The sequence below is a fragment of the Engystomops pustulosus genome, chromosome 6, assembly GCF_040894005.1.
Source record: "Engystomops pustulosus chromosome 6, aEngPut4.maternal, whole genome shotgun sequence".
NCBI lineage: Eukaryota > Metazoa > Chordata > Amphibia > Anura > Leptodactylidae > Engystomops > Engystomops pustulosus.
This window is the reverse complement of record NC_092416.1, coordinates 117,390,176-117,405,288: the sequence shown is the minus strand read 5'-3', so window position 1 is coordinate 117,405,288 and position 15,113 is coordinate 117,390,176. Positions and strand designations below refer to the sequence as shown.

Below are 15,113 nucleotides of genomic sequence, written 5' to 3'. Positions count from 1 at the left end.
ATGTTGTCTCTGTATAATTTCAATTCTGTTTAGTGCTCTCCCCCAACTGCTTGAACTTAATTGAATAGGGAGATTTCCTCTCTAGCAATTCTCCATTATTGTATAACAGACACAGATAAGTGTTATACATTCTGCATTGATGTAACCATCACTTTAAATATTAACCCCTTAAGGACGGAGGGTTTTCCGGCTCATTTCTCGCTCTCCAACTTCAAAAATCCATAACTTTTTCATTTTTCTGTGTACAGACCTGTGTGAGGGCTTATTTTGTGCGTAACAAATTTTACTTTCCCGTAATGTTATTTATTTTAACATGCCGTGTACTGCGAAGCTGAAAAAAAATTCCAAATGTGGAAAAATTGAAAAAAAACCGCACGTGCGTCACGTTCTTGTGGGCTCGGTTTTTACGACTTTCACTCTTCGCTCCAAATAATATGCCTACTTTATTCTTTGGTTCGGTGCGATCGCGGTGATACCAAATTTATATAGGTTTTATTGTGTTTTAATACATTTTCAAAAATTAAACGAATGTGTACAAAAAAGAAAAAAAAAATTTTGCCATCTTCTGACGCTAATAACTTTTTCATACTTTGGCGCACAGAGATGTGTGAGGGGTCATTTTTTGCGAAATGAGGCGACGTTTTCATTGCTACCATTTTGAGGTCTGTGCGACATTTTGATCATTTTTTATTTCATTTTTTATGTTATGTAAAAAGGTGTAAAAGTCGCATTTCGGACATTTGGGCGCCATTTCCCGCCTCGGAGGTCATCGCCGCCTGTAACCGTTTTTATATTTTGATAGATCGGGCATTTTGGGACGCGGCGATACCTAATATGTTTGTGATTTTTACTGTTTATTATGTTTTATATCCGTTCTAGGGAAAGGGGGGTGATTTGAACTTTTAATATTTTATTAATTTTTTTTATTTTTTAAACTTTTTTTTTTATTTTTTTTTTCACTATCTTTTAGACCATCTAGGGAACATTAACCCTAGATGGTCAGATCGCTGCTACCATATACTGCAATACTTCTGTATTGCAATATATGGCATTTTTGCAGCACATTCATTACAATGAGCCACTGGCTCATTGTAACGAATCTGCAGCTGCCAGATAGCCTCGTGTCAAAAGAAGACACGAGGCTACCATGGCAACCGATCGCCGCCCCCCGATGACGTTCGGGGGCGTGGCGATCGGAAAAAAGATGGCGGCGCCCACGCGCCGCCGTCTTTTAAACGCCGCCGGCGACTTTGCCGGCGGCGTTGTAGGGGTTAATAGCTGCGATCGGTGCAAGCACCGACCGCGGTTATTAGCGGTGGGGGTTTTGTGCAATATGCAAAAACCCCCACCTTTGTATGAAGAGGACTCAGCCCGTGAGCCCTCTTCATACATCCCTTATACCTCTGCGCCGTAGAGCTACGGCGCAGAGCGTTAAGGGGTTAAAGGACTCATTTTTATTTACAATCATTTTGATCCTTACACAACACAGTTTAATTAAGGATCTACTGCAGGGGATATTGAACTGTGTGCAGGTCATGTGACTAGTAATGCTCCAAGTACATTACACGGGTGGAGTGGATCAATAGTAGTTGATCAGTGAGATGATGTTGCACTCTCTTCATACCTGGCTTTAGGGTCAGGATTCTGTTTGGTATTGGTTGATGCTTCAAACAATCAATAAAGATTATCAGCATTACTATGGAATTTATAATGAATGAAGCAGCATCCCTGTGCAAAATCTTAACCAGGGTCACCAGACTAATGAAATGGCACCTACTGTATGATATGCAAAGGGACTATGAATTTGTCACTATAACGATTAATTACAATATTGGGGGTCATTTGCTAAGGGCCCGATTCGCGTTATTATTCGTGTTACCTGAATATTTCCGATTTGCGCCGATTTCCCCTTAATTGCCCCGGGATTTTGGCGCATGTGATTGGATTGTGGCGCATCGGCGCAGGCATGCACGTGACGGAAATCGTGGGGGTGTGGCCGAACGAAAACCCGACGGATTCGGAAAAACCGCCATATTTAAAACTAAAAATCTGTCGTGGAGCTTGCACTTACCTTCACTCAGCCCGAGCCGGTGAACTCCAGCGCGTTCCGATGCTTTTCAGCGCAGCAGCCAGAACCGAATCCAGCACAGAGAACGCGCCGCTGGATCGCGAATGGACCGGGTAAGTAAATCTGCCCCAATGTGTAAATAGGAAGTAGCTATGGAAGAGACCACAGCTTATTTACACCACAACTCATGGTGCACAGGTTAAGGATGGATTCCTATTATTTATCTAATGAATCCAGCTGTTTAGACTCAGGTTAGTTATAATGGCCATCTGCACAAAAGCTTGTTTAGTTTAGGCTGGCAAACTAGACTGATAGAAACAAACAACCGCTTTGAGACTTTTTTACGCAAAAAAAATTGAGACTTTTATAAAAAAAAATGTGGATACCAGACACCATACAAACACCTTAGCCTAGTACGTTCACATTGGCCGTTTGCATTGCATTAACAAACGCAAAGCAAATGCCGGGGGATTCAGCCCGATCACATCTGCATTTCCAGTGAAACGAATGCGATCGGCAACAAGCACCTGGTGTTTTGCATTGTGTACATGCAAATCACCATGTGCTGGTTACCAATGGTATACCAGTATATGCCCCACATTTAGCACTGAATGCGAAACACCTTAAGTGTGCTGTCACACAATACGTTCTTGGACAGTTCATGGTGTGTTTATAAATGCACTGAAAACACATGCGTTTTTGCATGTTTACCATGCGTTTGGCTGGTTTGAATCCTATATTAACATTTTCACAGATGCTTAAAACTTCCACAAATGAAGAGAAATTGATTCAAACCAGCCAAACGCATGGTAAGCATGCAAAAATGCATGCGTTTTTGGTGAGTTTAAAAACGCACCGGAGGGGGGGTTTGGCCTCCGATGAAGATGGCTGCATGAAGCATTAGCTCCGATAGCTGAGCAGCATTCCACCGCTCTCACCCCTCTGCAGCAACTCAAAGCACCCCGTAAGTGTTACACTTACTCTCCTGAGCATATGGGAAAGAGGGGTGAAGTCACCAACCTGTCATATAGACGAATTCCGCAATATTTCCCAACCACTGCTAGCCACAGAAAACATGGCGTTGGCGCCAAAAGAGTGAAGGCGGCAGACAAGCTGGAAGACAGTTCCGGCAGCAGAGCGACAACGTACTCCACACAGAAAAACATTGAGACACCGATTAAGGTAGGAGAGATCCCCGCGGTGCCCATAAACCTTGACTTTGAGGTGCCTGCTAAGTGGTCGGACTCACCATCGTCCACAGCAGAGAACATGGCGTCCAGAACCCTGAAGCAGGGCAAAAATTACCGCTCCACGAAAGTGATCCGCTCACAGGACCCTAGGACCTCACAAAACACCGAAGGAGATCTATCTCCCTCCCAGACACCATTGGGGAGCCCAGTGAAACAGCGCCAAAAGCTGCAGCTAAATCCAAGGGCAAAACCGTGGGAAGCTGGAGGGGGGAACAGGGAGGAGGACACACATGATGATGAAGCAGATGCCTTTGCTGCGTTTCAAACATCGGATAAAACGGTAACAGAACACTTACTTAAAGATATGTTGGAAGCTTTAAGATCCTCACTAACCTACAATCTGCTAAAGCTAATAAGCCCCCTCCAGTCTAATATAGCTGAAATTCAAGAGCAGGTGTCACATGTAGAATCAAAGATGGCGGAATACGCCTCTGATTTTAACAACCTAGCCGATGGCACCAAGCACTAGAGGGAAAGGTGTCCCAAATGCCAATGAAGTTAGTGGACTATGAGGACCGTAACAGACGGAAGAATACGTAACACAACTAGCGAAAAGCTGTCTACCAAAACTGCTGGATTATGAGCCAATAGAGTTCCCAAGCCAAAAAATCTGCCGGATACAACGCCCAGAGATGTGCTTGCACGTTATTGCTTCTATCATACCAAGGATCAACTGCTGGCATTTTCAAGAAAACTTCCAAGTCTCCCGACTCCATACAACATGGTCAAGCTTTATGCAGATCTGTCGGCAGCCACACTACAAGCCAGAAGAGGATTTCAGCCGCTGACTACGCTTCTGCGCAAGTATGCAATTCCTTACAGATGGGGATTCCCAATCAAGCTACTGGTCACCTATGAAGACAAAATCCATGTGGTGCACTCCCCAGAAGATGGCCTCGAGCTACTGAAAACCTTGGACTTTCCTGATAATGCATGAGAAGTCGGAATGCTCAAATAATAAATCCGCAGAGTAGATTTATTATTGTAACATGTACTATCAATAACATCGATCTCACTCTAGTTAATATCTACGCCCCAAACAAGCATCAGCTGAGATTTACCCGAAAAGTGATGAAGGCAGCGAGGAAAGCGCAGAGCGGTAATCTACTTATTTGTGGAGATTTTAATGCTCCTCCAGTACCGGCAATCGATACAACGTCACACAACCCCAACACGAACATCAGACTAGATCAGATCATTTCAGAGAATTTAATGTTTGAGATCTGGAGAGTGTATCATGCAAACGAGAAAGACTTCACATACTTCTCATCCCGTCACGAATCATATTCTAGAATCGACTTGTTCATGGCAGACAAGGACCTATTGGACAGAATTACAGACGCATCTATAGGTGAAATTACATGGTCTGACCATTCCCTGACGTCCATAACCTTAACCGACCAACACCCAAAAAATAGTGACTACATATGGAGACTCGACAAATCACTTCTGGCCAACGTACACCACGCTAATACCATCAAACAATACATAAATGACTATTATCTCCTCAACTCGATGAAGGAACTAGATGACTTTACGATGTGGGCGTCTCACTAGGTGTATGTTAGGGCCCTTATCTCAGACCTGAGATAGATAAGACTATGGAAATCATCCGTACATTAGAAGCAGAAAACAAAAAAACATTTAACTCAACCACAGCGGAAAGATTAAAAAAAGAGAGAGAGCATCTCCGGAATATACTACTATAAAAATATGAGAGGAATCTTAAAAGACTAAAGATAAACTACTACTCGCATGACAACAAGACGGGAAATTTATTAGCCTCTAAAGTCAAAAAGATAAAAAATCCAGTGTATATCACCCTACAACAAGAGAGAAAATCCTCTCACCAAGAGGGATAGCTAACGCCTTTCAAGTATTCTATAGCTCATTATATAACCTGGGGAAAAACCCTGACATGGGTTCACCTCAATGGTGTGGACCTGCCCAGACTATCCCCTTCACAGCTTGTGTTGCAAAGAGAAACAGGTTCTTTGGATTTCGTGTTATAGAACAAGAAAAATGACACAATCAACAATATTTAAAAGGTTTATTGCAATACAAAAGTACATAAAGAGTTAAATAAAATGTAATACTCACAACACTGTCAACTTTCATTGATGAGCTCCGGCACACAAATCTTCACGGGCTTTATCAACTTACAACACTGTCCAGCATCATTGATGACCTTCCGGCATGTAGGGATCTTCACGGACTATCACCAAGCAGTAGAATGACAGGTATTGACAGGTAACATCAAGTTTGTTCTCCAGGCGTCCCACAGAGATACAAACTGCAACGGTATATAGCTAGCTTTCAATTCTATTCTGTAAGTCTGCCGCTAGGTGATAGTCCCAAGTTTTTATACCCTATGTCTGCGTCACCAAACTATGTGGAAAAACATGTGTATGCACATGTGTTTCTCATCATCCTCCTAATGGTATAGTTTCCCATGGAAGTGGCCAATTTCCACTGGAAAGCATCCCAGGAGTTGAACGCATACAAGAAATATGTGATACATAACAGTGTCAAATGAAAAACAAGCTATGTTGCAACTTGGGTTCATTCATAGTTGAAATAAGGTTACATGAACTGTCTTTTATAGAGAAGACATGTTGTATCTTTGACTCCATTTTGGTTTTCCATTACATTCCACCCTAGACAGGTCAGGTCACCTTATATGCACCATAAGCTACCTTTATATGCTGGCGCTTAGTGGGTTTGAACATAGCACATAAGGATGGAATGCATTGGAGACAACAGCAACTTATAATTAAGAGAGCTATTATGCAAATTATAATTCCGACAATTTGTCGGAGATATCCAAAATCTGGTAGGAAGGCTAATAGCCAATCCCACCACCCTTGATTTACATCTTGTTTTATATGGGTAATCATTTCATGCAGTTGCTGTAATTTACCATGAACATCTTCTGAATGATCAGATAAATTAAAGCAACACAGTCCTGCAAAACTTTCACATCCGTGACCGTGTTTGAGTAACAGGTAATCTATAGCGGCTCTATTTTGTAATATAGCCTTCTTATATGAATGTAAATCTAGCAAAATATCCTCTATAATAGCACTAGTGATATTTATATTTCTTATCATAAAGCAAGCCATGTGTGCTAGTGTTCTTTGATTATTTACAGCTAGGCCGGGCACTCCTAGTAGTGATACAGCCAGACTTATATATTCTGCTGCTGACAGGAGGGTTACATCATAATAACAGTCTTCGGGCAGTTGTATAGTGTCTCTCTTTCTCAGAACATGCTCAAGTGATATACGTAAGGCATGCTCAGGTGGTGGAGGAACCATAGTTAAGGTTAACCGGGATAATGCACATAGACCTCCGGTCACATTGGCAGGTAAATAAGTATAACTGTTATTGCTACAAGCTAAAACCCAACCTGGGGGCAGGGGTACATGTGAGTCTAATGATGGGACAATCATTGTTCTGTTACACTGCATTCGCCGTCCAGCTCTTAGAAGGTGACAATCCTGGTCAGTTCTATCACAAATTTTTGGAAAACTTTTCTGTACCACTGCCTTTGGTGCAGTGTGTGCATTTGTGGATTCATTTTGTTCAGCGCTTTGTCCCTGCTCATCAGTGTGTTCTGGTGGTTGTGCAGGGGTGTGCTGAAAAAATTTATTACAAGCTGGAATGTGTGTTTTGTCACATGTAAATTCAAAGCATAATTCTGCATCAGTTATAGCCCCAGTTGATATTCTGATCATATTTTCTTCTAAATCACTATAAGTGGGGCAGTTCAAACAAACATAATAAGGACTTATCCAGTCCGCATGCATAAGTAAATCATTTTCCGTTAATTCTGTATCATTTAACTGTATGCGTAGCAGTTGAGTCCATACTGCAACAGGAGTTGGTACAGCGACCAAACAAGTTTCCAGGATATTGCTGGAATATACATTTTTCAGGCAAAAGTCTGTCACATTCAGTACTCGAGCTAGGTGCAGCCACATGTTCTCCTTCGTTTTCCATAGATCTCTCTCCCACTCTCTTGCTCCTCGACTTAGGTTGTTCTCGGACCAGCTGGGGGCTTTATAGGGCTCACAATAGCAGCACCACAAGACATCCGATGAGGATTTATTGGGATCCGAGCCTGTACACCACGTAAACTCAAGCTGGATTGTCCCAGGATTATATCTTGAGTTCCCCCTGGGATTCTGTATTACTTCACATGGATTGTTTTTGTAGCTCTAGGGATTTCAACAAGTTTCATGTTTAATTTTCCTATCACAACTGGATTAATTTTCACAAATTTTACTTCAAAAGCAAACGTCCTGTCAGGCAGCTGCAACCAATTTAAAATATATCTATATAATATATTCAGGGACTGGGACTAGAACAATTAACAATTAGTACAATAAAACACTACTATTTGACAGGAAGATTTCCTATTTTTAGCCAGATTTTTGTTTAAGTGCATATGATTTTCTGATACCAAGCACTGTAATAGTCACTTTTTGCCCAGAGTGTTTACTTGGATTGCCATAAATAAGTGTAGCCTCTTCCCCGTATCTACTTATGCAAATACATTTCAATAATTTTTGTGTCTTTAATCAATTAACAAATTTACATGGGGTCAGGCATTCTACACTTCTACACCGTGGGCTTGGGTAATCTGTCAGTCATATAACTCCTGGGAAGAATTTTCCCAAAACAACCCCCCCTTTCTCCTGAGCCTTGTAATCGGATAACAGTGCCTTCACTTCTTTAAACAAGTTAGTAGCTTGGGCATGATTTAGAAGAGTTGTTTGCTCTCTTCTGACAATTGGTTTGGCAATTAACTGCGGAGGGTCTATGATTGTATCAGAGGGATCTTCCCAATCATCATTCCCCTTTGAATCACCTGAGTCGTCCTGATCCATAGAAAAGAACACTGAGGCATCAAGTTGGGAAGGGTTACAATCAATCCCAACACAAAAAACTGTCAAAGCCACCCTGTGCTTCTTTATCTTCCCTCGCCGCTTTCTGTACTTATATCGGGCTGCCCTTACAAATGTCTCTTCTGCCACATTTTTATACAGAAACACTTTGTCAGCCAACATCTGCTGCTGATATCTATGCATAGTTTCCTGAGACTGTAGGGTTAACAGCGGCTGTTCTAATTCACTGACAAGATTCTGTAAAAGCATTTTCTCCTCATTCTGCTGCCTGCATTCTGGAATCAAAATCCACACATTGCCTTCACTGATCTGCAATTTTTCTAAACACTGTATAACATCTACCGGGCTACAATTAGTTAACTGTTCCTTCCAGTTTTCACTTAATCCAGTAGTTTTAGTAGTTAAAGTTGAGTAAGGAGCCTGCTCCCAACCCGAAATACACTTAAACATTTTACTCATGATCATTTCTCTTAATTCTATAAATAGAAATCCTGCCGCATCTACGCCAAAAATGTGTTGCAAAGAGAAACAGGTTCTTTGGATTTCGTGTTATAGAACAAGAAAAATGACACAATCAACAATATTTAAAAGGTTTATTGCAATACAAAAGTACATAAAGAGTTAAATAAAATGTAATACTCACAACACTGTCAACTTTCATTGATGAGCTCCGGCACACAAATCTTCACGGGCTTTATCAACTTACAACACTGTCCAGCATCATTGATGACCTTCCGGCATGTAGGGATCTTCACGGACTATCACCAAGCAGTAGAATGACAGGTATTGACAGGTAACATCAAGTTTGTTCTCCAGGCGTCCCACAGAGATACAAACTGCAACGGTATATAGCTAGCTTTCAATTCTATTCTGTAAGTCTGCCGCTAGGTGATAGTCCCAAGTTTTTATACCCTATGTCTGCGTCACCAAACTATGTGGAAAAACATGTGTATGCACATGTGTTTCTCATCATCCTCCTAATGGTATAGTTTCCCATGGAAGTGGCCAATTTCCACTGGAAAGCATCCCAGGAGTTGAACGCATACAAGAAATATGTGATACATAACAGTGTCAAATGAAAAACAAGCTATGTTGCAACTTGGGTTCATTCATAGTTGAAATAAGGTTACATGAACTGTCTTTTATAGAGAAGACATGTTGTATCTTTGACTCCATTTTGGTTTTCCATTACACAGCTACAGATGCTTAATGACCCGATTACGATTTCAGAAATTATCCTGACGATTAAAAAATTGCCCAAACATAAATGTCAGGTTTGCTAGGGAGAATGCTGGGACTTCCGGTGGTGCCAGCAGCGTTCTCCGACCGCAGACTCCACCTCTCATCCCGGGCAGCGGCTGCTAAGATCTCGCGCTGTCTAGGAGTTGTGTTCGGAACTGCTGGGACTTGTGGTATCTCTGCATGCTGCCTGGTTGTTCTGCACCATGAGGGGTTAATTCCCAGAAGCTGTCCAGCTCCTATCAGGTTCTGGAGGTGGAGTTCTGGCTGCATAAATTGCAGCTTCACTAGTCACCTGTGCCAGTGTTTGAAATCCCTTCATCACTCGCTTGCTGCATTAGGTTGTCTTGCTCAGTATCTGTATCTGTATTGTTGTGACCTCGGCTAGTTTTTGACATTGATGTTTTGCCTTCTGACTGTGTTCTTGACGTACCCACTCGTTGTGACCCCGGCTAGTTTACCATTCTTTTGTGTTTTATGTTTGGCAGTCTGTTCTTCCCTTCCCACACTTATCCAGTGTATTTCGAGTCTTCAAGTAGTCGCCCCACGGTTTAGCGTGGGGGGGGGGTATAGGAAGGGACAGAGGTTGTGGCAAGCTCAGGGCACACTATCCCCTGTCTTCTGTGTTACCCAACCCTAACAATAAAGCACCGGGACCTGACGGTTTCGCCAACGAGTATTACCAGAAATATGCAAGTATTTTAGCCCCACACCTAGAGACCATCTTCAATAAAGCCATTAGGGAAGTAGTTTTCCATTAGATATGCTAAGAGCCACAATCACGACCATCCCCCAAACCGGGCAAAAATCTGCAGGAAATTCCTAATTACAGACCCATTTCTCTCCTAAATGGAGATGTTAAATTGTATCCCAAGATATTGGCAAACCGCCTGATGAAGGTAGCCCCAGTTCTCATCAAGGACGATTAAACAGGCTTTACTCCGGGGAGACAAGCCCCTGACAACACTCGCAGGGTGATATCCTTGATGCAACACTGTGAAAAAAAGCAGATGCCGTCGGTATTTGTGACGGTCGACGCCGAGAAGGTGTTTGACCGAGTGAATTGGTCGTACGCCTTCTCGGCCCTTGAAAGGTTTGGGTTGGTCAAATCTGCTCGGCTATAAAAGCGCTATATTCAAATCCAAGTGCTCAAGTGCTAGTCAACGGAGTCCTATCAAAATCCTTTCAATTGACTAGGGATGCCCTCTCTCCCCCATATTTTTTAACCGATCTATCAAGCCATTAGCGGAAGCAATTAGATCTAACGAACAGATAGAGGGTATAGAAGTAGGAAAAGAAAAACATAAACTTGCACTTTTTGCAGACAATGTGATTCTTATGCATACAAACTCCTCGCTAAATACTCACTAAACTTGCTAAAAAATTTCGGGAAAATATCCTTTTATAAACTAAACTCTTCCAAAACGCAAGTTCTCCCTATCTCCTTATCGACAAAGGACGTCACGAGTTACAACAAAAGTTTAACTTAGACTGGCGTACTAATGCTATTGACTATTTGGGTGTCAAATTAGCGTATCCCACTACAGATCTTCTTAAGCAAAACTTCCCGGCACTCCTAACAAAAACAACCAAAGAATTAGACGATTATGCGCACCACATTACCTCTTGGTTTGGGAGAATCGCACTATACAAAATGATGATAATACCAAAATACCTGTATGACTTCCGTACTCTCCCAAGCATCCTACCTTTTTTACTCAAACCAAAAAACAAATATCTAAATTTACATGGCAGGGAAGGAAACCGAGAAAAGCTACACATATTCTCACAAAACATAGACTGGGGGGAGGATTGGGAGTCCCCAACCTAGAGGACTATTAAAATGTGCATAATAGATCAATTATCGCCCTGGTGGAATTCAAACACAGATAAGGCTTGGGTCTGGCTGGAACTTGCCCTTACCGATACCACATCGTTAAAGTTGAGACTGATATCGGGCTTTTGGAACTTAAAACCCCTCACTCAGACTTACACATGATACAGGCTTCAGACAAAAGCTGGGCGGCATACAGGTCCAGAACAAAAGACACAACAAAATTGCCATTGACATACCACTTGCCTTTCTTGAAGAACAAATAAGTGACCTAAATTTAAAGCAGTGGAAAGCTAAAGGAATAACCTCTATATATGACATAAAACCAGACACACGCAAGGTAGAAATGCTACAGCTTAAGACAAGATTCCAAAGACCAGATTCAGAGTTTCTATCGGTACATAGAATAAATGACTTTATCACATCACTCTCGACATTTTCCCCATCCATGAACTCCTGAAAATATGGACAAATAAAGAATATCGAAGATATATAACACCCTGGATGATAAAACACTCCTGACCCAAAATAAACCAATGGAGAACTGGAGCAGAGATCTCAATACACAAATTACAGATATAGAATGGAAAAATGCTCTTAAAGACATATATGACATTTTCAGGTGCACCCAATTTCAAGAGGCAGCTATAAAAACAGTTTTAAGGTGGTACTACACCTTATCCCGTTTACATCTCATGTTCCCAACCTCTTCACCTAAATGTTGGAGAGAATGTGATAAGCTGGGATCACTCCTCCATATTTTGTGGAGGTGTGAAAAAATTACCCCCCTATGGGAGCAAACAGGATCACTAATATCCTCCTTACTTCTTAGACCATATGTTCTGACACCCAAAACAGCTCTCTTACTGATAGGACTGAGATCGTTGAAACCAAACCAGAGGCCAGTGATAGGCCAGTTACTGATTGCTTCCAAATTTGTAATCACCCGACATTGGAGGCAACCCAATTGCCCCCCATTTTCGGAAGTAATCGACATTATGAATACTACATACGCACACGAACGTGCCCTAGCCTTGAGCTTCCACAGAGTCGATACATTCCAGAAAAATATGGTCCTCCTCCTCCTACTTCTCAGACTAAGTGGAGTAATAAGCAGTAGTTTTTTTCCTTCCCTCTCTCCTCCTACAATTTGCTTCCTCTCCCTCCCTCCCTGTATACACATCAACTGCGAAATAGATAGTATTTGAATATAAGGTGAGCTTCAAATATCCAAACCAGACAACTGTTATAATATTATGTAGATCATTCCACTTAAAAGCATTAAAAAAAAAAAAAAGCACCAAGAACTGTCCAAGAACACACAGTATGAAACCACCCTAAGGCCTTAATTGGCCTTTAGGACACAGCCCTTATTTTTTGTTTTTCTCTGCTCAAATTCCAAAAACGTTAACTTTTTTATTTTTTAATCTGACTTGGGCATATGAGGGCTTGTTTTTGTGGTAAGAGTTGTATTTTCCAATGTGAAATTTTTATGGTAAAAATAGCATAATGATTCAAATTTATTAACTCTTTCCTGCAGCGGAACAGAATAAAACAGCTTCACCGTACAGTATAAAAACCATGAGAAAATTATTCTGTAGGTTAGTAGGATTAGGAGACACCATGTACAGGTTTTTCTTATATTTTACTACTATAGCAAATAAAAACAACTTTTTAAGGAAAGCACATTTGCTTATGTGTCGCATATTCTGAGTGCTTTAACTTTTTTATTCCTCAATCAAAAGAGGTTTAGTAAAGTTTGTTTATTGTGGGAAAAGGTAAAAGCTAGATTGGTACCATTATATCAATAGATCTGGAAAATCTGACTTTTTGATAACTTTCTATTACATTTTTTTGGGAGGTAGAAAGCACTAAAATTGCAATTTTGAATTACCCTTCACAATTCAGGTATCATGATGTAATATCTGCTTGGCCAAGGTAACTATGGACACAACAATACCAATTCTGTGGGTTGGGTTTTATTATTTATTATTTTAACAAAAAATATAATTATAAATAGGGAATAGGTGATTCTTTTCATTTTTAATTGTTATTCATTTTTAAAAAACTTTATTTAACGTTTCTTTTTTTCCCCCGTTTCACTAGGGGACTTACCCCCTGTGAACTTCGCTTTATCGTGCCAATCGGTCATGCTTCCCCAGGGTCATCTACATCTACAGGAACATTTGAAACAGCTATATCTTCTGAACCAAGACACCAAGAGGAACAGCTCCTTCAGAACAAATCCTAAGGGCTAGTTGACCAGAATCTCATCCGGAAAATATCCACTTTGGTCTTGTCACAGGTTTTACTGAATGTCTAATTTATGATAGTTTTCTATGCCACCGGCCGAATCCAGAACAAACACCCAAAAGAAATATGAAACACTTTGCAGAAATAGACTGTCCTGAATTATCTTATGCCAGCAAGGTTAATTCACATTTTTTTTGTCTCTGCACATCTCCTAAAATGGAAGTTTTCAGAGGTTCAAAATAAGGTTGTGCAGTTTGCAGGCAGTGCCATTAAGAGGGCATCTATGACATCATCTTAACCCCTTACCGACGCGCATATTGCAGCAAAGACTTATGGGCGCCGCCATCTTGCTGAGGATCGTTGATCCCCGTGACATCATCAGGGAGCGGCCATCCGTCGCCATGACAGCCTCGGGTCTTCTGAAGACCCGAGCCTGTCTTGTTTTAACCCTTTCCTTACAATGTACCAGCACATTGTAATGAATGTGGAGGAATAAATCAGACAACCTATGGTTGAAGTACATTAGGGAGTCTGAAAAATAGTAAAAATAAAAAAGTTTTTAAAAAATTATAATAAATTATTATAATAATTTTTGTAAATGTATGAAAACTTTATAAAACCTATACAAATTTGGTATCCCCGTAATTGCACAGACCCAAAGAATAAAGTAGACATGTCAGTGGGGCACACAGTGAAAGCCATAAAATCCAAACGCACAAGAAAACAGCACAAATGCATTTTATCACCAATTTCACTGTATTTGGAATGTTTTTCCTGCTTCCCAGTACAAGACATGGAAAATTAAATACCATCACTATGAAGTGCAATTTGTTATGGAGAAAACAAGCCATAACAAATGTCTTTACGTGGAAAAATAAAAAAGTTATAGATTTTTGAAGGTGGGGAGTGAAAAATGGAAGTCAATAAACTAAAAAGGCCAGGTCGTTAAGAGGTTAAAGGCTTTGGGGCATATTTATCAGGACCTCTGCGCACCGCCAGTGGCGCAGAGGCCCTGAAATAATCGCAAATGCTAGCTTTTTTGCTAGCTTTTGCGATTATTTTCCCCAATCCGCCACCTTCACACCAGTGTGGCGTGAAGGGGGGGGGGGGCGCGGCCGGCCGAGCGGGGGACGCGGTCAGACGGGAGTGGGCCGGTGCGGGGCGTTACTGTCCCCGCGTCTGCGCACTCGCTGCTGCTGGCGACTTTTCATACGTGCAAAGTCGCCGGCTGCGGCTTTTTCTACGCCAGGCCCTGCCTGGCGTAGGATAAACGCTGCGCTGCTAGCAGCCCGATAAATCACGAGGCAGATGCCTCTTGATGTATCGGGTTGCGAATTTGCAGCGGCGGGGCGATCATACGCTGCGCCAGCGTATGTTAAATATCCCCCATAGTGTCAGTCTATACATGTGCATGTACATCCGTATTGCAGGATATTAAAATGACCAAGCAATCAGATGATTTCTTGTTTATGTCCCATGGTGGAACTAGTAAAAATGTAAAAAAAAAATGTTATTCAATAAAAAATAAATTAATAAATCAATAAAAATGCCCATAAGCC

General features: G+C 41.4%; 1 protein-coding gene across 2 annotated transcripts in view; it reads right to left on the bottom strand.

Annotated features, from left to right (window-relative positions):
- DOK5 (docking protein 5) overlaps window positions 1-15,113 on the bottom strand; it is a 114,390-nt gene that overhangs the window by 62,805 nt on the left and 36,472 nt on the right. The window contains exons 1-2 of one of the 2 annotated variants that reach the window (XM_072110671.1): window positions 8,872-9,415; window positions 5,419-7,538 (exon numbers count right to left, since the gene is read on the bottom strand). The exons of the other annotated variant lie outside the window; for it this stretch is intronic. Of the exons in view, the coding sequence (XP_071966772.1) occupies window positions 5,419-5,436 (18 nt within the window). The 5' untranslated portion in view covers window positions 5,437-7,538; window positions 8,872-9,415. Of the gene's footprint in view, window positions 1-5,418; window positions 7,539-8,871; window positions 9,416-15,113 lie in introns of those variants that run through there. 2 annotated transcript variants of the gene reach the window in all.